At 54.6% G+C, this 21346-nt stretch overlaps 11 protein-coding genes across 11 annotated transcripts; 5 read left to right on the plus strand and 6 right to left on the minus strand.

The window, feature by feature from the left end:
* Positions 1-57: 57 nt before the first annotated feature.
* On the plus strand, positions 58-2059 carry QBC33DRAFT_526056 (putative UBA/TS-N domain-containing protein). The gene is made up of 4 exons (XM_060426870.1): positions 58-566; positions 619-823; positions 894-1044; positions 1113-2059. The coding sequence occupies exons 1-4, from the start codon at positions 482-484 to the stop codon at positions 1608-1610; spliced, it is 939 nt and encodes a 312-aa protein (XP_060287099.1). The 5' UTR covers positions 58-481; the 3' UTR covers positions 1611-2059.
* A 321-nt stretch (positions 2060-2380) lies between these two features.
* Positions 2381-3006, minus strand: QBC33DRAFT_555387 (ribosomal protein 60S; the record flags this gene model as incomplete). The annotated part of the gene is made up of 4 exons (XM_060429632.1): positions 2381-2427; positions 2521-2659; positions 2750-2827; positions 2938-3006. 4 exons carry the CDS (start codon positions 3004-3006, stop codon positions 2381-2383), a joined length of 333 nt encoding a protein of 110 aa, XP_060287100.1.
* Positions 3007-3603: 597 nt separating this feature from the next.
* Positions 3604-5720, plus strand: QBC33DRAFT_220553 (uncharacterized protein). The gene is made up of 6 exons (XM_060422775.1): positions 3604-3931; positions 3989-4374; positions 4444-4610; positions 4670-4883; positions 4946-5131; positions 5192-5720. Exons 1-6 carry the CDS (start codon positions 3718-3720, stop codon positions 5348-5350), a joined length of 1326 nt encoding a protein of 441 aa, XP_060287101.1. The 5' UTR covers positions 3604-3717; the 3' UTR covers positions 5351-5720.
* Positions 5458-6570, minus strand: QBC33DRAFT_526064 (uncharacterized protein). Its single transcript, XM_060426871.1, has 5 exons — positions 6494-6570; positions 6088-6320; positions 5949-6004; positions 5709-5863; positions 5458-5650 (listed from the first exon to the last, which is right to left on the minus strand). The coding sequence occupies exons 2-5, from the start codon at positions 6291-6293 to the stop codon at positions 5609-5611; spliced, it is 459 nt and encodes a 152-aa protein (XP_060287102.1). The 5' UTR covers positions 6294-6320; positions 6494-6570; the 3' UTR covers positions 5458-5608.
* A 10-nt stretch (positions 6571-6580) lies between these two features.
* QBC33DRAFT_220133 (peroxisomal-coenzyme A synthetase) lies at positions 6581-8972 on the minus strand. Its single transcript, XM_060422774.1, has 5 exons — positions 8252-8972; positions 8163-8187; positions 8068-8104; positions 7148-8016; positions 6581-7076 (listed from the first exon to the last, which is right to left on the minus strand). The coding sequence occupies exons 1-5, from the start codon at positions 8785-8787 to the stop codon at positions 6975-6977; spliced, it is 1569 nt and encodes a 522-aa protein (XP_060287103.1). The 5' UTR covers positions 8788-8972; the 3' UTR covers positions 6581-6974.
* A 239-nt stretch (positions 8973-9211) lies between these two features.
* Positions 9212-10893, plus strand: QBC33DRAFT_526078 (uncharacterized protein; the record flags this gene model as incomplete). Its single annotated transcript, XM_060426872.1, has 3 exons — positions 9212-9714; positions 9771-10232; positions 10319-10893. Coding segments are annotated over exons 1-3 (1200 nt in total), but the record flags the coding sequence as incomplete, so codon positions are not given.
* A 26-nt stretch (positions 10894-10919) lies between these two features.
* On the plus strand, positions 10920-11459 carry QBC33DRAFT_526081 (uncharacterized protein). Its single transcript, XM_060426873.1, has one exon. The coding sequence runs from the start codon at positions 11029-11031 to the stop codon at positions 11308-11310; it is 282 nt and encodes a 93-aa protein (XP_060287105.1). The 5' UTR covers positions 10920-11028; the 3' UTR covers positions 11311-11459.
* A 484-nt stretch (positions 11460-11943) lies between these two features.
* QBC33DRAFT_220869 (uncharacterized protein) lies at positions 11944-13581 on the minus strand. Its single transcript, XM_060422776.1, has 3 exons — positions 13397-13581; positions 12470-13322; positions 11944-12408 (listed from the first exon to the last, which is right to left on the minus strand). Exons 1-3 carry the CDS (start codon positions 13446-13448, stop codon positions 12105-12107), a joined length of 1209 nt encoding a protein of 402 aa, XP_060287106.1. The 5' UTR covers positions 13449-13581; the 3' UTR covers positions 11944-12104.
* A 1124-nt stretch (positions 13582-14705) lies between these two features.
* On the minus strand, positions 14706-16092 carry QBC33DRAFT_526087 (uncharacterized protein; the record flags this gene model as incomplete). Its single annotated transcript, XM_060426874.1, has 3 exons — positions 15704-16092; positions 15458-15590; positions 14706-15397 (listed from the first exon to the last, which is right to left on the minus strand). Coding segments are annotated over exons 1-3 (605 nt in total), but the record flags the coding sequence as incomplete, so codon positions are not given.
* Positions 16093-16162: 70 nt separating this feature from the next.
* On the minus strand, positions 16163-18042 carry QBC33DRAFT_526089 (DNA-3-methyladenine glycosylase). The gene has a single exon (XM_060426875.1). It carries the CDS (start codon positions 17682-17684, stop codon positions 16557-16559), a length of 1128 nt encoding a protein of 375 aa, XP_060287108.1. The 5' UTR covers positions 17685-18042; the 3' UTR covers positions 16163-16556.
* Positions 18043-19392: 1350 nt separating this feature from the next.
* On the plus strand, positions 19393-20910 carry QBC33DRAFT_444622 (mannan polymerase; the record flags this gene model as incomplete). Its single annotated transcript, XM_060424282.1, has 6 exons — positions 19393-19565; positions 19629-20257; positions 20315-20362; positions 20420-20500; positions 20574-20708; positions 20762-20910. The coding sequence occupies 6 exons, from the start codon at positions 19393-19395 to the stop codon at positions 20908-20910; spliced, it is 1215 nt and encodes a 404-aa protein (XP_060287109.1).
* Between the last annotated feature and the right edge of the window lie 436 nt (positions 20911-21346).

The following is a 21346-nucleotide window of genomic DNA, read 5'->3' on the forward strand; positions in this document are numbered from 1 at the left end:
CGAGAGCTTCACTCAGCCGGATACGTACCTCTTTACTCTGCAGTCCCACGTTGGTACCCGAGAAACACCCGACCCTCATTCTCCAATAATATTTGTAATGCACTGGAACCGGGCTGCCGCTTCAGGAGAATGGCGGTGTCGGATTAACAAACTCCCAGTAGCTTTCGTTTGACATGGCCAGAACCCCCACCACCCAATCACAGCTACTTTCTGGGCTGGTGGGTTCCTGTACGGCAGCTGCCTCCCGCCATTACCAATGATGTAGTGCTCGAAGGAGACAGCCTATCCGTTTCCATATCTATTCACATCATCGGCCTCAAAGTGAACGACCTAGGTACCTAAGTACCTATTTGCTCTGGCTTAGATCTATCTCTATCTACTCCAGGCCATTTTCTCCAGTTCTTATCGCAGAATACCGTTTCCCTCCCTCCTCGTCACCCCGCCACCCCGCCACCCCGCCAAAGGTAGCTCATTCGTGAACATGGCGCAAACAGACTTGGATCTCTTGCTCGAAATGGGGTTCGAGCAAGAACGTGCTGAACTGGCCGTCAAGAGAACTGGAGGACGTAAGCGATCTCCCTCCACTCCGACGGCGATTCTCACTCACCATGTTCATAGTCCAGGGAGCCCTCGCTTGGTTAGAAGATAACCAAGACAAGCCGCTGGATGAGTTGAAGGCAGCCAAACCAAAAGCTGCTGAGGAGGGGGTTGAGACGTCCGTTTCACCTTTGGAAGGTGGTGAAAATGCCAACTCGCTCGTCTGCAACGAGTGCGGCAAGAAGTTCCGCAGCCATGCCGCAGCCTCCTTCCATGCCTCCAAAACGTAGGATTCAAGAACCAGCTCCTGCTGATATGGCCACGCCTCCTAAACCCCATTCTAACACTGTTGGTAGTGAGCACACCGACTTTTCCGAGTCAACAGACGAGGTTGCCCCCTTGACTGAAGAGGAGAAGAAAGCTAGACTGGAAGAACTGCGTCTACGCCTTCAGGAGAAGAAGGCCAGCCAAGCCGACCTTGACCGGGACGAGGCTAAGCGCAACGAGGTATGAATCCCCTCGAATCCCCTCTGCATGAATCCCCTCTGGGGACATCAGTCTAAATATGCGACCAGAAAATCCGTATGAAATCTACCAAGGAGACCCAAGACTTGAAGGAGGACCTTGAGCGCAAGGAGCAAATCAAGGAAGCTGCCAAGAAGCGGCAAGAGAAACAGGACGACCTCGATGCAAAGAAGCGGATCAAGGCCAAGATTGAAGCCGACAAGCAGGAGCGCCGCCGCAAGGCTGAGGAGGCCAAGGCCGCACGGGAAGGTCGAGCCCCCCCGGTTGAGGCTGCACCACCTCCGGCAGCTCCGGCAGCGTCAAGACCGGCAGTTAACCACAGCGAGGCGCGCCTACGACTGCAAACCTCGGCTGGAAATGTCCAGAAGACATACTCTGCCGATACCACCCTCTTCGAGGTTGCCCAGGCGCTGCAAGCAGAGGATGGAATCACCGCAACGAGCTTCACCACAACATTCCCGACGAAGACATATGAGGGAAGCGTCGATTTTGGAAAGACCCTGAAGGAGGCTGGCTTTGTGCCCAGCGCAGTCCTGATTGTGAAGTAGTGGGTAGGACATGGGTCGTAGGGCATCATGGCATTGATGCTGCGGAATATTGGGCCAGCTACTCCTGGAAATTCTCCTAGTCGGTGGATAGCATACCAAATCGAGAGCACACATTGATCAGCCAACAAGAGTCGTGGTTTCTAGGTAGCCTGGGTGTTGTCTCTTACAACGTATTATCCCCCTTGAACAACGTCGAATGGGCTCGACGTACTTGTATCCAAGTATAGGTTTTGGCAGGGAACCTACGACGACCTCCTACATAGTAGTCCATGCAAACCGGATCCCTAATCCAAATTTGCAAGGCGAGATATGGTCCGACGGCGCATAGATGGGAGTTGCCCGAGAGAGTACAGTGGCATTTCCTCGGCCCACTCATCAGCAAGATGATTTAACATGGATGCATTCATACTGCTACGGCAGACACGGACTCCGACGCTCGTCGAGAAACGACACGCACATCAGTCCCCGACGGTGATAAACGGTAGTACCTCCACCGGTCGGGTAGGTCTGTCAGTTAGAAAACCCCGACTTCTCCAATGTCCCAATAATTTGTTGGATGTCGTTTCGTCATCACAAGCGGCCCGACTCGAGGAACCGGACTGGTGCTTCAAGAGCGCATCTTCATATTATTCCATGAAAAGGCTACTCCGCGGCCCAGGCATCCAGATATCATAGCCTCCATCCCGCGTGGTCCAGTGTAAGACAACCCGTCGCCATCCATGCAAGCTTTTGAAGTACAAATGGAAAAGGAGTCGACGCCGAAAGCCACTCTAGTCGAAGAGACCGAAACCCATGTCCTCGTCTGACTCCTCCTTCTCTGTAGCAATCATTCGGGTTAGCACGTTTTCTGGGCCAGCGGGTGGCGGCCAAGCCTGGTATGGCCGTCGGTGGGAGAGGGGAAATAACTGACCCTCAACCTTCTCCTCCGCCTTTGTCTCCTCAGCGGCGGCCGCGCCACCAGAGGCAGCAGCGCCGGCTGCGGGAGCGGCAGCGCCACCGCCGGATCCGACGTTGGAGAGAAGGTCCTTCACGTCCTTGCCCTCGAGTGCCTGTGGTGCCGGAAGAACTCCCAGTCAGTCACATTGTCCTTTAGGGGCGGGGGGTTGCCGGTCTCGCAATCCTGTTCGTCAACCTCGTACCTTGGCGAATAGCGAGGCCCAGATGGGCTCGACTTCGGGAACGTTGGCAGCCTTGATGAGGGTTTGCAGCTTGTCGGCCTGGTTTCGCATGGTCAATTAGCTAAAGGAGTTCAACCGAAAATGTCAAACCCGCCGCCATCTCCTCCGTGCAAGAGGCGGGGAGGAGAGGGGAAGATGCATTTTCGTACCGTAATCTCTACGCCATCATCGGCGAGGATGAGTGCCGCGTACGACGTTGCGAGCTCAGCGTTAGACATCTTGAATATCTGTGGTTGTGCAGTTGAGGGCGATCGATCGGAAACCTGCACTCGAGTGGTGTTGCGAATTCAAGATGTCGTGAACGTGAAATTCGGTCTTAGAAATTATTTTGTGTGGGCGAACCGAAGCCCTACCACAATTGGCCGAATAAGAAGCAGGTGCCGGCCCGCCGAACTCAACTTCGGCAACTGTCGACCGGACAAGGTTCGGAAAGGAATAATAAATTGTCCAGGGAGCTCCTATTGGCTGCCGGGGGCGGCCAATAGCAGCCAATTAGGTAACTGTTGTCCCGTAACTTATGTCTCCACTTCCCCCACCAAGCCGACCCCACTGACGTATCGTGGCTCCTCCTGCACATGCACTGCCTGCCATTCAACGAGGCCTTGGGGAAATAGAAGACCGGAACCGCAACAGGACAAGGCAGACTGACCTCGAATTCTTCCTTTGCAAATTCATTTAAATATTTGTCAATCGGCGGCCGCTTCAGCCCCAGCATCCAAAGGTGTGATCACCTGGCGATAATCAGCAACTAACGCGGGAGCTGACACTAGATTCGGGCGGGGTTGAGTTGATAGCCCCAAGATAAGACTCCCAACTAGGGAAGCTCTCCCAACTTAAACACCACTTTGCAGACCCGTCTTTATCTTCCTGGCTGTCCGCTCTTACACCTTGTTTATTAAGTCCTCGGCTGAGAAGCCGCCCATCCCGCAATGGATACGCCGATGATTCCGATGCCGAAGGATTCGGGGGAGAGGGAGATATTGGAGCAGCTCACGCTCATCCGCGACCGGCTTCTGCTGTTAAAGCAAGATCGGGCAAACTATATCCGCAGCCAAGATGTCTTCGTCCTCTACAATCAAACGATCGAGCAAGTCCGGCTCCTCAACGAACTCAGGAAAGGACAAGACAAGACGGAAAACAGAGGTAAGAAACGAAGCATCCGGCTTTCCCGAGGTCCGTGTACTAACTGCCCCTTCTCAGTTGACAAGGTCCTCGAGGGCTGCTTCCAGCTCCTGTCGCTGTTCTTTATGACTATTGGCCGCACCAGCGAGGCACCGGCAGCATATGCCCTTACGTCGACCATCAAGCGACTACTCGATCATCTCACCGAGGCGGCCCTATTCTCGGCCAAGGACCTTGATAGCATGTCTAGCACGCTCGAGAAGATCGAAGCCATCGTGAGGCACACGGACTCGAAGCACTCACCATATCTTGTTGAGCTACTCTCGAATCGAATCCAGCTCTGCGAGGAGTCTATCGCGAACCTACAGGGGAAGCTGGATAGCTTGGGCGATCCTCTGCCAGCCGTCCACGAGAAGATGATATCTATACTGCGGTCAACCTCTCTGGCGAACACTAAAGCAAAGGTTGGCGCACTTCAAAACAAACCAGGCGATGCATATATCCCCGTGACCGTTTGCTAACGAGAATTACAGTTTTCCACAAGCGAGGTAGAGAAGTACCGAGATCAATTAAAGGAGATCGACGATTCGAGGGTGGAGGGTAAGTTTCTCGGGCCGGATGGCAATGCTGCAAGAGGGAGCGATGAGGTATCGGAGCTCCTGCAGCGGTGTTTGCGCTGGTCTGAGATAGTGCTCGAGAGGCAGGTGCCCCCCTTGGTGATTCATGCTCTACACAGCAGCGATACTGACCATCTCACAGGAAAGGGGAAATACCCGAACCTTTCCAGCCAATCTACAAAGTCCTGATTGGGATTCGGAATGAGCTCGACAAGCTGTCCATCACCCCGGCATGGTCGCTTCGAGAGGCCGACCTATACGATTTCCAACGCCAACTGGACAGGATCGACGAAAGCAGGGTTGACGGAAATTGGCTTGATGACGAGGGCAGGCCGGCAGAGCTTTATGTGCAACGGGTTAGCTGAGCCATGATTTCCCCCCGTGCTATCTTGATATGCTTGCTAACGACCTGGACTAGACTCTCCTGTACCTGACCAGGAGAAGCTATGGATACATCTACCACCTCATGATATCTTCCGAACCTGTCTCGGAGGCCCTGCTCCCGATCTACAATCAACTACAGACACTCAAGCGATGTCTACTCGAGGTCAAAAAACAAGGCGGCGTTAGCTCGGCGAGGGACTTGTATCCGTACAGTATGAAGGTATGCCATGCTTCTTCTTCTCCCTTCGCTTCACGGCGATGTGCTGACCAGCATCGCTAGCTGAACTCCATCGATAATATGCGGATGGATGGGAAGTTCATGGTTGGAAACGACATCCCGGAAGGCCAGGGTAGTGTTAGTGAACTCTTGGCCGAATGCTTTGAACTTAATTACGAGCTGAGGGTTGCTGTGGAGGAACAAGGACCCAATGAGTCCTGAAGAATCCCGGATAACCAGGGGCTTCTGGTACAGAGAAGCCGTTCGCCAAGAGGTCCGGCGTCTCGCGATACATGTACGATCTAGGTTGGATGGGGGTTCAGGCTTGTGTTTATATCAGCATGCTTTCGGACTGCTTGGGTGAGTGTGCTTTGGAGTCTATTATCTACGGTGAAACAGAGCAAAATCTTGCAATCTAGAGGGGTTATTTTACTAAGACCCCTAATATCGCTGAGATTTGATATCAATCACCTTGCCCCATTACGGATTCCTGAATGCGCACTTGAACGGCCACATCTGAGCCTAGACCGACCAACCTGTTAGTCGACGCTCTTCCAAGCTGTCGTTGCTCATAACTTACATTCTCAATATCCCAGACACCCGTCTTCCCGTAGATGTCATTCTTCATCATGGTGATGATCTCCTCCTTGGACTCGGCGATCACAACCACAGTGCTGCCGGCAAACTTCAGGCTGGTAGGCTCATCGTCCGCAGGAACCTCGGTGAGGACGGCGCCTTTGGCAAGGTGACGAGGGAAAGTCAGCACGACAGACGTGGCCTAGCCCCGGAAGGGGTGGAATGGAGGAGAGACATGACATACCCCCCATCTTCCACTGCCCGGACTCGACGAACGGCTTCATGTTGGTCAAGTGCTGACTATCACACCCCCCAAGACAAGACAGATCAGATACCATGGTCCCCCAACCCAAACAGCCGGGGCGGGGGTTCTGAATGCTTACGACCTGACTTCTATCCGCTTCTGCTGCATGCCCGGGTGGTCGGGCACGACGACTAGCCACTCGTACTTCCTTGCCGGGGCGGCGGACGACGACATGGCTCGGAACCTGGACGGTGCGGGGATGCGGGGGAGGAGGATGCGGGGAACAAGGGCGGTGGGCCAGATTGGATGGGTCGGGAGACGGAGTGTAGTTAAACGGAGGGCCATGCGCCGTCAGGAATGTTAATGGGGAGACTGCGAGGGTTGTCTGTGAGCCTGTGATGGAGGGGTTTTGTGTATAGTATATTGGTTGGGGAGCTTGGAGATGGGCGAGGAAGGAGGAGGGGGCTTCGGCATGTTTATCGGCCGAGAGCGGGGCCATTATTCCCAGACCAGCACTTGGGCTTGGGAAGCGACAACAACCTTACCTTATCCTGGGTTCAAATACGCCCTGCCAGCGAAATGGCGGTGTCCGCACAGAGGGAATGGGACTGGGAGGTTCCTTTGTGCTATGTGTATGTTAGCCGTTCCACAACGCCCTGCCAGAGACATGTAGTGCGGCTCAGCGTGCATGTACTGCGGTATCATGCATCGGGCGCTGATCTGCTCCAGAAAAAGCAATAACCGGCATCAAATATTAAACAACACGTCTATTTACTCGCTCCTACCCCTGAATTTGAAACACACACACACACTCTCCCCTTTGCAATAAGATATTGAGAAGTCTATATTCTATTCTTCCCCGGCTCTCTCTAGCCTTTCATATCCGTCCCGAAGTACCCCACATCTATGTCAACATCGCACTTCAAAGCTCTGACGATCCCACGGTTTGGAATATACGAAAACTGGATATTCCATACCGCATCGACAGTATAGGGCTTACCGATGGCAACCCATGCCGAGCCAACTTTACAACTTCGCCTTCGTGTCCTGTTTCTGCATCGTCTCCGCCACGATCCGACGCTGGATCTTGCCCGTTGCCGTTTTCGGCATGACTTCTGTAAAATAGATCTGCGATGATCAGCATGGTCCACACCAGAAACACGCACCCGTCCCTCTGCTGGCATATATATATGACCTACCTTCTTGGGAACCTTGAACTTGGCCAACTTCTCCGCAATCCATCCCCTGAGGTCGTCCTGTCCAAGCTTCGCTCCCGCCTTCAGGACAATGGCAACGCCAATGTCCTGACCGTACAACTCGTCGGGGATGGCGAAGCTCACCGCCTCGGACACGGCTGCGTGCGTCGTGAGCACGTTATCCAGCTCGATGGGGGAGATCTTCTCCCCGCCCTTGTTGATCAGCTCCTTGATGCGGCCGGTGATGATGATATAGCCGTCCTCGTCCTTGGTGCCCTGGTCTCCGGTGCGGAAGAAGCCGCCCTTGGTGAAGGCCGAGGCATTGGCCGAAGGGTTGTTGAGGTACCCCTTCGTGACGTTCTCGCCGCGAATGCAAATCTCCCCTTCCTTGCCCTGTGGGACGTCGTTGCCGTCCTCGTCGAGGATGGCTACTTCCACTCCCTGGCCAATGCCGACGCTGCCAGGCTTCCGCTTTCCGGGGGGCAGTGGGTTGGACGTCATCTGGTGAGCAGCCTCCGTCATGGCATACGCCTCGAGGACCGGGGCGTTGAATGCCTCTTCTAGCTGATGGAAGACAGTGGGAGAAAGCGGGGACGAGCATGATCTGATGAAGCGGATGTATGGCGCCGGGTTCGGCGGGGGGCTCTTGAGGAGAATCTGATGTATCGTCGGCACGGCGGTATACCAGTTGGCCTTGTGTGTGATGAAATCCTTCCAGAAATCGGACACAGAGAACTTGGTAGGCACAATCATGGAGCCCCCCGAGTACAACGTGGCAAGCAGCGCACACAGAAGCCCATGGACATGGAAGAGCGGCATGACAAGCATGGTGCGATCCTTGGCTGTGAGTTGGTAAGTAGCTTGGATGTTATCTGAACTCAACGTCAGCAAAGCTAAGCAGAACGCCGTCGATCATCACGTACTCATCGTTCTGGTCAAGTTGCGATGCGAAAGTGGGACCTAGAAGGAAATTAGCATCACCCTGAGGAAGGAATCACCAAGGCCTTGAGAAACGCACCACTTTCGGCCTCGATGTTGTCCCACTTTGACGACGTTAGCAAGGTTGTCACATTGCGTCTGAACAAGGCGTAGAATATGGCAACTCACCTTGTATGCAGCACCAGCGCGACATCATCTGGCTCTGGCTTCAGGATGGGCTGCTTGGCTTTCCCATTGAGCTGGCCAAGGTCCTTCACATCAAGCGCAACCTCCCCCTTGTCATGGTCCCAGTAACACTCGGCAATCGCAGCATTGAACCTCCTGGCAGCTTTCACGGCAGGACTGGCGGCCTGGAAGGCACCCCTGGGAACCAGGACGATCGCCGACTTGACATCGTCAATGTAAAACTCGAACTCGTCCTGCTTATAGGCCGGGTTCAGCGGAGCAGCTATGCCCCGTTGCCAAGAGGTGGCCAGGAAGGAGACGATGAATTCGTACGAGTTGACCGTCGCAATGGAGACGGCAGATCCCCGACAGATGCCAATGGCGGCTAGCTTGGCCTGGAAGGATGCCACCTCGGACAGGAGGGTCTCATAGCTGATCGTCAGGGCATCTGGCCTCGAAGGAATTATGACAGCGGCGGCTTTGCTAGCGCCCTGAATGGCTGTTTGCAAGGTAGCCATGGCTATGCATGCATGGATCATCGACTGGCGATGATTAGCAGAACTGATCACCGGATGCTAGCTCCAGACTCGAAAGCATCTATAGTCTATGTCGTTCTATTGGAAACAGATAGCAAACAAGCGAGCGGGCGAGCGAGCAAGCACATGGGCAAGTGTGACTCCGACGAGAACTTGACGAGAATCGGCTAATATTTAATAAATAAAATGCACATGTCAAAGCTTTTGTCAATGTCGGATCGCCAGCGACTTGAGACTGGCACCAGGTGGGTCGTGGACAGGGGTCAACGGGTATCTGCAAGGCGCCATCTTGACCATGGGCGGGTTTTTACGGACTAGAGCCTTGGGAAGTTGCGACGGACATTGACTCTGGCGGCACATCTTGCCACCTTGGTTCGGTAATAGAATCGTATTACCCTACTTTTCAAGTACCATCGAGATTCAGAGCGTAGAAGTAAGGGGTAAAGCGAGGGAAAACAAGACGATGAAAAGGCAAACCGAGGAAACTTGGGGAGGGGATGAGCAAAGTACCCAATATTCAGCGTTTCTTACTCATAATCATATTTGGTGTAAGGTAGTTTTATTTTATTTTTATAGTGTTTTTCTTATCTTGGCCCCCCTTATCCCACCTGTCTAAGCTAAGGGCACTCTTCATCGGCCTCGCGAACAAGGCTGCATCCACCATCCCTAAAGTTACCCGTTAACTTCCGGCCAGCTTCCTTTACACCCTCGAATCCCCAGATTTCATGTGAACCTTACCCGAGGGCCAAGATCATCAAGCAGCCATCATGGCAGGCCCCCCCGCTCCCCCGCGCGGCGGCATGTCATTGTATGCCAACCTTCTAGACCCGAAGGCCGACGCGACAACTTCGATATCTCGCGCCCCCGTACTCTTCAGCCAATCGGACGAGGCAAAGGATGATGCTGCAACTAAGAAGCCTGTGGATCCAGGTGCTCCTCTTGCCATACACTTGTCAGCGTTCCCAATGTTGACCGTCTTCTCCTAGCTCTCCGCTTCCAGCCCATTCGCCGGCCACAAGTCAAGCAGGCCAAGGCCAAGACCGGATTTCCCAAGGCATTACCGGCAGGTGTAAGAGGTGCAGCGCCGGCACCGACTCCCGCCGCTCCGGCCACTGTCCCTCCGACCCAGCAGCCGAAAAGCACCCTCGCCGACTGGGCTGCCATCGAGGAGGATGAGTACATCTACAACGCGGCGGCAGGCGAGAAGCGGCAGCGAGGCGGGCGAAGGAAAAAGAAGAAGTTCGACAACCAGCCCATTGAGACAGACTGGGACGAGCTCTACGACCCGGCTCGCCCGACGAACGTCGAGGAATATCTGCGGAGCGACGAGCGTATAAGGGAGATACAGGACTGGAAGGCGGTCCTCTATGCCCACCGGAGACGGAGAGAACCGAGCTACGACAGCGAGATGGGGAGCGACGAGGAGGACAGGCGGCCGGCCATGTCAAGTGAGTTATTTTTACTGTTTGCCATCTTCAACCGTCTTCTCCCACCAGTCCCCAATCTGACAACAGTCCACTAAACCTACAAGCAGACCAATTCGCCCCTCCACCAGCCTACTCCTTCGCGCCGCCGCCCCCGGCGTCACCCCCACGCGAAGCCGCCGCGCCCATGCACGACGACCCAACAGGTGACGACGCGTACGCCCGCCGGCTTGCTCTCTCCGGCGCGGCGCCTCCTCTCCCGACCTCGCCGACGCCGCCAGCCCCCCACGCTTCCGCCCCTTCCATTCCACAGCCGCCACCGCCACCATCTCCACCACCCGCAGCCGCCAGCCACGGCGCCGTCATCTCGCGCGCCCCAGTGCGATACGAGCCGCCGCCGCAGCCTCCACCCCCTCCCGAACTTCCAGCAGCCGACGACGACGCAGCCATGGCCATGGACTTGGGCGCCGCCGCGCCGCCACCGCCTGGCGAGGGCGAGGTCGAGCAGCGGACCAAGCGGCCCGGGCAAGCTGGCTTCGCGGAGCGGCTCATGTCCAAGTACGGCTGGACGCGGGGCTCGGGTCTCGGCGCGGGTGAGGCCGGCATCACGTCCGCGCTGCGCGTCCAGGTCGAGAAGCGGCGCCGACGGCCCGACGCCGAGGGGGGCGGGTTCGCGGAGCCGGGGGGCCGGGGTCGCATCATCGAAGGGGGGGGTAACAGCAAAAGCAAGAAGAAGGGGAAGGGGAACAAGGATGGCGAGAGCCGCGGGGGTGCGGAAGAAGAAGAAGAAGGAGACGAGGCCGACGGCGGGTTCGGGCGCATGAGCGAGGTCGTCGTCCTGCGGAACATGCTGGAGGGCATGCCGGACCTCATGGCCGAGATGGAGGCTGGCCTGGCGCAGGAGATTGGCGAGGAGTGCGGCGAGAGGTACGGCCGCGTCGAGAGGCTGTTCATCGATGTCGAGGACAGGCAGGTTTTCATCAAGTTCACAGACCAGGTCTCGGCGCTGAGGGTAAGAAGCTTTTTAACATCCGCACCCGCCAAACTCTTCCAATCCTCCTCCCATTCTGCACCTGTCGCGAGTCGAGGGAGAGCTAGCTGACATTATCAACCCCTATTTTCAGGCCGTAAATGCCCTCGAGGGCCGCATCTTCAACGGCAACACTATCATGCCTAGGTTCTACGACTCGGACAAGTTCGAGCACGGCGTCTACAAGTGAGAGGGTGTATGCATGACCTGAGTATAGGCGGCGGTGCCTGGGAAGCTTTTTGGCTGCGTATCATAAAAAAAAAATGAAATACACACCGAGTGGGCAAGATATTATTTTTTGTTCTCGAGACTAGACTGCGGAATACAAAGGGCCCAAAATTGGGCCCGTCCAATGAACGTTTCTAGTCCAGCGCATTACAACCACGTTGAGGAAAAAAAAAGATACCGAAACACAGTTCCCCTTGGTCCAACCCTCCATAAATAAAGACAAAAGCCAACACCATCATCCGAAGCCAGCCAACCAATTTTGGACCTGACGTATGGACGGTAGTGTCCTGGATGTTCGAATGCGTACACCCTCTCCGTGGTCCCTGGGTTCCGACAGTTGTCACCACCATATGCTATCGACGACCAAGTTTAACAGAAAGGGAAGAGGTGGGGGGAGTGAGATATTAAGCCTAGCGAAACTTGTGGGAAGAATGCCTCCATAGTTTTCCACATGACATGTAGCAGCTTGGAAAGAACGATAGTAGCAGTCTAGGCGAACTCTTCAACCCGGGGGAAAATAAAAGGGAACGACGTGATAGTGCATCTGTGTACGGCGATGGCAGTGGAGGGAAGTCTGCCCCTCGGGTTTCCATTGACTTTATCGCATGCGACCCAGCACAGGCCTGGTATGGCATCCCTTACAACAGGGCAACGAGACCACCAACCATGGCCAGGCTAAGGATGGCAGTGTTGATGCCGAGGCCAGCGGCTGCGTTCCCGTCACCATTGCCCTTACCGCGGCCACCACCAGTCGTGTTGCGGCCCGTGTCTTCGTTGGCGTTCTCATTGTTGCTAGTGCACGAGAACGTACCCTGGATCTGGCCGCCGCCACCCTGCTTGCTAGGAGCAAGGGTCTTGAAGTTGTCGCAAGACTTGTCGATATCACTGGTGCTGGACACATCGAAGGCACCACGGACATCGTTGAGCGCAGGGAAGTCGACACTGTAGTCCATTAGCAAGTGCATCACAAAACATATACGATGCCCGCTCAGCAATAACTTACGATGTGAAGTTGCCCCTAAGTTTGACCGCGCCGAAGATGGTCTTGACCTTCGGGAAGCCGTCGATGCGCGACAGGGCAGTGTTGTTAGCAATCAGGAGACCACCACCAATCGAGGTCATGACCGGGGCCGTGATGTTGGTCAGGTTGGCATTGCCAACGAACGAGACGTCTCCAGACTTCGTCGCCGTCAGGTTAGGAGCAAAGAACGAACTGAAAAAGTTCGAGTCGAACCGCGCAGAGCCGTTGACGACCTGCAGCGATGGCACCTCGAAGCTCGAGACGTTGGCAATAGTCATGTTGGCGATCCAGATCAGGTTCGGCAGGTTAACCTTCAGAAAACGTCCATTGGCCTGGATGTTGAGGATGTTGCTCAGGTTGCCGAGCTGGCTGGTGAACTCGGTCAAGCGGTTGTTGTTGTTGATGTTCAGGGTCTCAACGGTTCGGAGGTCAATACCGTCCAAGGTGCTCAGGAAAGTGTCGCTGATCTCGACCGTCTTGGCCGTGGTGACGCCAACATCTCCAAAGTTGAGCTGGCCAAGGGCAGGAAGCGACCTCCAGCCGATGCTGCCGACGCTGTTCAAGGCCTGGAACCCGAGGTTGGACAAGAGAGTCAGGTTGGTCAACGTGAAGGCACCATCGATGGACGTGAGAGACGTGCTCTGGAGGCTGGTAATTGCACCGTTGTTCTCGCAGATAAGATCGCCGGTGATTCTCTGGATGCCCGAGATATCGATGTCTCCTGGGGCCGCCGTGTTCAGCAGGATGGATCCCTTAAAGGTACTGCATTCCGACAGCTGCGTAGCCTCCGCCTGGGAAGCGATGGTGGCCGTGGCCTTCGTGCATTGGTTTTGGGCTGTAAAGATATCAGGTCAGACTGAAGTTACGGTTGGAAGCTCGAGCAAATGGGTCCCCGCAGGATTGACTTACCAGCGGCAGAGCCGATGACGGCGACAGCCGGAAGAAAATATTTGGCAATCATTCTGGAGGAGCTGCCAGGTGGTTAGCAAGACGTAACTTGCGAACGAGTTACCAATTGATTGTAGTGGGGGTCAGTGGCAGTGGCAGGTGTCCAGGCAGAGAGGGTTAATAGACGGAGCAATGTAGAAGTCCTGTTCAACTGAGGGAGTCCGGGGTAAAATCATGTAGTTTTCAAGCTGCAGACTGGCGGTGCAAGAAAGGACGACGTGAGGATAATGTGGCCGGAATGGTGAGATGAGAGCGGGCCAGTTGGTTGCTTGGTGTCGGTAGCTACTGTCATTCCGTCTCCACGACAACTTGGGGAGCTCGGCGGCCCCAGACCGGTTGGCATGCCGCCCATGCCCATTCCAAAGCTGGCTGCTGCGCACCTGCCACTGCCCGAATGCGCCGAATCAAGAGGGTGAGCGAGTAGAAAATACCACCAACGTACCTTCTGTGTTGTTTAGGATCTAATGGAAATGCCTAGCAAGGAAACTGCCTTGCGGAAAACGGCAACGGTTGGCGATTGTTGCTTATTTTCTCTTTCTCTTCGCGGATAACGACGTGACGATTTGGGTTTGTTGACAAGGGGAAGGATATTAATGGGGGCGGGTTTCTCGACACTTCTTTCCTGAGAACACTGCAGGATGAGAAGACGGTAGGTAACGAATGAATTGAATCAAATCGAAAAGGAAGAAAATGTCAAACAAACTCGATGGTGGTGTGGCTTGAGGAATAGTCCGAGGAAAATGGAAAGAGCAACAGCGAGGAAGGGGCAATTCAAGCTAATATCAAGCCAAGGGCTGTTAATCCTGGTGAACCTGGCCTATTGCCACACCCCCTCCCTCTTCCCCCTGATTGGCATCCATAGCTTCCTGCCGAGGCTCCACACCACTTAGGTACCGTTTCTTGTTGCGAAAAAAGTTGGCAGGATGTTGGCACATGAATAGTTCGGCTCTGCCTCGTGCCTGGTCAGGTTTTTGCCACGGACGGAAGTCCCTGATATCCGACTAAGAGAACGCTACTGCTCTGCTCCGGAACTTGCCTTAGGTGCCCAGGAGGCCACAGCTGAGGGCTACCTATAGTTTTTGGAGGCTGTATTGGAATGGCACTCAGTCAAGGGCGGCATGGCTTGATGACTGACTCCGTAGACGTACTCCCAGGTGTACCTAGTGCTTCACTGGGCCTCCAAGCCCATGCATGGCAATCCTTGCCACAGCCGAGTTGGCGGCGGGAGGCTTGCTAGGCAGGGAATCGCAATCTCGGATCACACTCCAGACCAATCTCTTGACTCTTTCCTACAACTATCCGTACCTAACTAGGTATTATCGTCTTGGAATTTCTCCGCCGGAACAAGCGGCGAGTACATGGTGTAATTACTGCGTGCCGGACCAACGACGTCCTGTGCAGAAGGTATTCTGCAGGTCCGAGGAGCTTCTCTCGTCACTTAAACCCTAGAGGGAGAATCAGAAACGTCAATCGATAGTCGTTGCGTTGAGACCCGATGTTTCAGGCTACCCTCGTCTGTCCTACACACGTAGTATCCGTCCCCGACAATTAGGTACCTTTTTCCTGTGCATTTGCAGCTTTCCAGAGCGGACGCCCGTTTGGGATAGAACGCCCAGAACACGAAGTCGAGCATCCGTATTGCTGAGGACTTACCTATCCTAGCTAGTGTGGTGATCAGACCAGGACACCAGGTCAGGCACTTGTTCGTAGCTTCTGGCCCAGATTGGCCAATCCGCGGAACATGCTGTCGTCACTCCATCCCCCGCCCCCATGTGAACCCAAAATTTATGTTTCGCTAACTCCTGGTGATCGCTTTTTGGGATGCACCTCTGGATACCTTGCATGGGTATGAACGTAGTATGTGCAGGTCCATGAAGCATCCATGGATCCTTGCTGCGGGACAGACACCTGGATGCATGCTTGTTTACATAGTACACCATCCGCATCGTTGGTTGCGGGTTCCTGCGAAATCTGTCAATGTCAAACATCCAAGGGATCCAAACCAGAGATTTCACATCCCACACCTTCAGTGGCGCTATAGATGATCTTCTGCACGGATTACGACAAGACACGGTATCCGAAAAGGAAATTCCAGAAACGCCTGGAACTCGTAAGCTGCTGCGCCTCATGGGGCGTGTTTCTGCTGGGCGTGTTTCTGTGTTTGATGCGGAATAGTTTAGCCTACTATAACAACACCGTCGACGCCCATTTAACCTCGTCTTATCCTCCGGCAGACATCAAACCCGCGAAGCTTGGCATGGGACTGACCGTAACCCTGTTTCGGAGATCGCGGGCCTGGTTTGGTTGAGACGATTTTCAGAACTGCCCATGCCTCCGAGGCGCCCCTGGGTCGAGGGGGAAAAGCCTGCTTGAGGTTACCGTCCCAATGGGACCCGTTTTCGTGAGACGACCGCCCCCGCTTGTGATCGGGTCCGCGCATTCATGATCTCATCAAGCAGAACCGTCCCGGGACTGTCCTGAGGGTGTGAGGCTAAATATCATGCATGGTCCGCTCCACAGCCCGGATCCCGCCTGAAGATCGCATCTGGCCGTGCCTGAAAGTCAGGTATCCAAACAATTTTGCCAACAGCTAGGTACAGCGCATACAGCGCATGCTAGCTGCCTGATTACGTAGGTACCGTATGTATGTACCTACGACCCAAGATAAATAAGGAAGTGATTTCCAGCACAGTCTCCCGCGACGCGTTCTGCAAAGAAACGGCAGAGTTGAGGAGTAATAAACTTAAGTATTATTATACCAGACGCACATGCCGAGATGCAATTCTCACCAACCAGGATGGGAGGAACCAGACATGAATACAATCCAGAGATAGATAAATCAACAATGGCCACGGAACCATATCTTGTTTCGGCAATCAGAGAAGGCAGCTGACGAGTTTCTGTTCCCGTGTCCCGATGTTCTTCATTGACGATAACGCAACCAGCGCAAGGCCTGTCGATTCCCATTGTGGCCACGAGCCTCGAGGTCGTCTTTTGCGTCTGACCCGGCCGTACATCGCGAGGCACACAGAGCCCGGAGGTGACCAAAGAGGCTTCTTCGGCTCCCCAGTTCGAACCCTTGCTTCTCACCCCACACATGGCAACGAACAAATCATGACGGTCACTCCATCGTGCTGATATCAGTCTCCTCGACCCTCCACATATACCACATGAACAGGCTCCTATACGGCCTAAACCGTTCGCTAATCTCCACCATCTCCTTCTCGCCCATGTACTTCCACTTGCCCCCCTTGCCCTTCAGCTTGGCCACGTCCCGCCCGACGAACGCTGCCATGCCCCTCTGTACCCCCAGGTCGCCAAGCGAGAAGACGTCCATGCGCTTCAGCCCGAAGCACGCAAACATCTCGACGCTCCAGCGGCCCAGGCCCCGCACCGCCGTCAGCTTCTCCACAATCTCCTCATACGGCGCATCCGCGAGCATATGCGCCGAGAGCTCCCCGGCCGTGAACTTCTCCGCCAGCCCCACGAGGTACTCCGCCTTCCGCTGCGAAAGCCCCGCTGTGCGCAGCCGCTCGAGCGACGTCGCCGCCACCTGCGACGGGTGGGGGAAGCGGTGGGTGCCCTGCGCCGCCGGGGCGCCGTCGTCGTCGGCGAACAGCGCCACGAAGCGGCCCTTGATGGCCTTGGCCGCCGCGCCGCTGACCTGCTGGCTTATGATGCCGCTGGCGAGGCTCTCGAAGGGGTCGATCTGCTCGGCCAGGCCTTCGGGGCTGAAGATGCGGCAGTGGTGCGCGTCGATCAGCGGCTTCATGCGCGCGTCGATCTTGATGATGTGGGCGCAGGCCTGCTCGAGGATGGTGGCTGTTGTTGTGGCCCCTGCGGAGTCGACTTTTGAGGGGGAGATCGGCTCGGCCGTCTTCGATGCCACCACGCGCGACGTCTCTGGAGATAGGAGAACCGCGTTGGTCAAGGTAGGATCAGCCAGACGGTTCACTGCCGATGGCCTGGGCTTTCGAGACGGAGTCATGCTGCCGGCGCTCTCGCCCATGAGGCCAACTACACTAGGGGTTGGGGTCGCTGGTGGAGGGGCGGTGTCTTTCTTTGCTCGCCGCTTCTGGGGGGTTGAGGGTGCGGACGCCAAGCCGGCATCTCCGTCGGCTGGGACGATCTCCTCCACTCCTATCTTTCTTTTGCGAGGTCGCGATATAGGTGCCGGTGGCGCCATGGATTTGGCCACATTCGTATTTGCGGCCAAAGCACCCAAGCGAGCTGACCTCCGAGCCGCCATAACGTAGTTGATACCGGTTGATGAGAGATCTATCCGATCGGGGGTGGTAGGTATCGGGTCTCCGGCTCTTGAAAGAGAGAATGACGTACAGAGAGAAGAGATACGTTGGTAAGCAAGCAAGAGTGTAGCAAGAGATCGCGATGATCGCTCGTCCAGAATCCCACTATTAGAGGACTCAATTCATCGAACAAGTAGGTGGTTTGCAACAAAGTGGCAACTTCAATTTGGACAATTGGACGAGCTTGAGGAATATAGCGTGCTCTAGGTTATAACCAACATAATATTGCAAAGTGGGCTCGCAAGGCTGAGAGACAGAAATGTCTGGAGAAGAAGGGGAAAACTATCTACTATGTAAGAGGGGCCTTAAGTTGAAACGCGCATTTCGGCATGTCATCCCGCGGAGCAATGCGACTCCGTCGCCAAGTCACATGATCTAGTAGAGCCATTTAACTTCGACCCCTGCCATATCTACCTGCGTGGGTAGACTCGTCTTGAGAAACAAGCAATTCGAATGCGCTGCTGCTACTGTAGCCAACCTGGAAAACACTGACCCGACTTACATAGACTTACATAGTACTGTGGCATATATCCTAAGTAGTATTGGAATAAAAGCATGCCGGGTCTTGTGCGTTCCTGTTTTGGTCAAATCTGTCAGATGGCATCGAAGCACATCCGTATTTCTTCCTCACACAATTCAATAGATCTTAAAATGCGTCGCCTATTATGTATCTGCTTTTTGTTAACGTGCTGTATCAATTACCGACCTACCTATTTCTATGGGAGGCGGAATCGTGGAGTGACCGTGGGATTGACACAAAGGCACGGGCGGCCACGTGAAGATAGCCGCGCCAAGCACTTACACAAGATCTAGGTTGCCAAGAATTGAAGAATTGCTGGTTTAAAATTGAGAATCCAATTTGGCTAAAAACGGGGGTCGCAAAAGGTGTGTGCATTCAGAGTACTACACTAGGGCTATGCAGATGGCTATGCAGCGTGATATGGATTATGGATTACATCAGATGGGTTCCTCCTGAACTGGACAAATGGTCATGGTCGCTGGAGGACGAGTCCTTCAGCAAGTAGGTGCCTAAAGGACGAGTAGTGATGACGCCAGCTCGACTACTTCCCAAGAAAGTTAAACATAGGGATATTTTATCTCGCCCCTGCGGAGCTTTAGTTGTACGCTACGGATCCTACAGAGAGGTGTATTACACTAATTATGCAGGCGGATGCTGCGGATCCACCTGCCCGTGCCAAAAGCCAGAAGCCAGCGCGACTGGAACCGCCGCTTCGTATTCCAGGCCCTTGACAAGGCCTCTGATAGGCCGCGACATCCCCTTAAACTATGTAATTTTCACTATCTCTCACCCATCCTTCAACACCCAGCTCCCACTCCATCGACCAATCTCCAGGAACGGAATACGTGCATCCACTCGACGTTATCAACGACCGACGGCGGCTCCTTTTCCCACTCCCTCATTGCCTGGCGAGGAGGTTTGTTGCGTATTTCCGGTCAAACCTCAGGTACAGGGCAAGCTCCTAGGTCACATCATTCTTTACTATTTAGCGGCTCTTATACGAAAATTCTCGCGTTGGACGCCGCTCCTAAGCACCGACCGTTGCGCCCGATAGCAGACCGGGCCTTCCTCCGAGCAATTGCATATTGAATGGTCCGGGGTGGTGCTAAGGGCCACCCGAAGAGCTCGAGATGCTTCTTCCCAAAGGCGGCATCAACTGGAAAGCTGCAAGAGCCACGCTTCCCCCGACAAGGGCAATATGGGCTTTCCTCACCAAAACCCGCTTTCTTCTTCTCGTCGCAGTCACCGGCGCCGTAATATTACTATGGCGCGGTATCAGCACCTCTGCCTCCGAGATGCAAAAGTTGGAGTCCCCCTTCCTTGACGGCCGCGCCCTGGAGCTAACCTCTCGTCTTCCCAAACCTAGATTCTACTGTTGGGGTCCGGCAACACCCCCAATGGAGATGAGTCTCAATGATCAGCAGTCCTGGAACGCTCACCACAAGACACCCGTAATCTTCAACCACCATGCCCCCTTAGAAGTCAACTCGTCGGACATTCAGCACGTCGACCTCAACCCTATCAAGTCCACGACCAAGGCGGTCGCGAACGAAGAACGAGTCCTCATCCTCACCCCACTCAAAGATGCCGAGCGATATCTCTCCAAGTATTTTGAGCTGATCGCAGAGCTGACCTACCCTCACCATTTGATCGATCTCGCGTTCCTCGTGGGCGACACCACTGATGAAACCCTTGTCGTCCTCGCGGCCGAGCTCGATCGAATCCAGAAGCGCCCAGACAAGATTCCCTTCCACAGCGCCATGATTGTTGAGAAGGACTTTGGCTTCAAGCTCAGTCAGGACGTCCAGGACCGGCACAGTTTCGAAGCCCAAGGGCCGCGTCGAAAGGCAATGGGCAAGGCGAGAAACTATCTCCTGTCAACTGCACTGAAACCGGACCACTCTTGGGTGTACTGGAGAGATGTCGACATTGTGGACAGCCCCCGGAAGATCCTGGAGGAATTCATTGCCCACGATAGGGATATTCTGGTGCCGAGTATGGGATCCCTTTGCTAATTCTGGAAGAGATCGTAAGCTAACTATTGTGTCAAAGACATTTGGTTCCACCGATACAAGGACGGCCGCGATATTGAGGGGCGATGTGAGTTTGACAACACTCTCAGGGAGCGATGATGAGCCAAGCTAACTAAAGGGGCAGTCGATTACAACTCGTGGGTTGAATCTGACAAGGGGCGGAAGTTGGCGGCCAGCCTGGACAAAGACGTTGTCCTTGCCGAAGGTTAGTTCACCTTCATTTCAGGCCTAGGCCTCAGTCTCAAGCCACGAACAAGCTCGCTAACTCACTTCTCCAGGTTATAAGCAGTATGACACTGGTCGGAATTACATGGCCAAGATGGGCGACTGGCGGAAGGACCAGGACGAAGAGATAGAGCTGGACGGCATCGGCGGTGTGAACATTCTCGTAAAAGCGGATGTCCACAGATCAGGTACGTTTTGCTCACTCGCCACTCCCAAGACGGGAATTGACATTTCCCCCCAGGAATCAACTTCCCATGCTATGCCTTCGAAAACCAAGCAGAGACCGAGGGATTTGCAAAGATGGCCAAGAGAGCGGGTTACGAGGTCTACGGCCTTCCGAATTATGTCGTATGGCATATCGATACGGAAGAAAAGGGCGGCAACCTATAAGAACCCCATGTTTCCGCCACCGACTCCTGGCTTTCGGCCAGCCGTCTTTTCAACTACCTACCTAGACTTGCGAAGAGTCGAGCCTCGCTGCGCGGCTAGAATCGCAACGCTCCGCATGAAAACCCACGATACAACCAGCCACACCACCTTTGGTTTCGCCAGCTTAACCGGCGTTTTGGGAAGGGGAAACAGGACGGGGTTCCTTTTTCTATCTTTTTTTTTTTTTTTTTCATCTTTCTTTTTCTAATCTTCTCTTACCATTGAAAGCATCTCTGTCAACACAGACAGCGTTTGCGACCCCCCTAGCCTTGTCGGCGAATCTCTAATTTGAGAGGATAGGGAGGGCTACGGCGCTGCTTCCCGAGCAGAGCGATCTGGAGGGAGAATGATGTTTTTTTTGCCAGTAACTAACATAGAGTTTGGTTGCCTAATGCGG

The sequence above is a fragment of the Phialemonium atrogriseum genome (genome assembly GCF_030411735.1).
Source record: "Phialemonium atrogriseum strain 8032-3 unplaced genomic scaffold QBC33scaffold_3, whole genome shotgun sequence".
Classification (NCBI taxonomy): domain Eukaryota; kingdom Fungi; phylum Ascomycota; class Sordariomycetes; order Cephalothecales; family Cephalothecaceae; genus Phialemonium; species Phialemonium atrogriseum.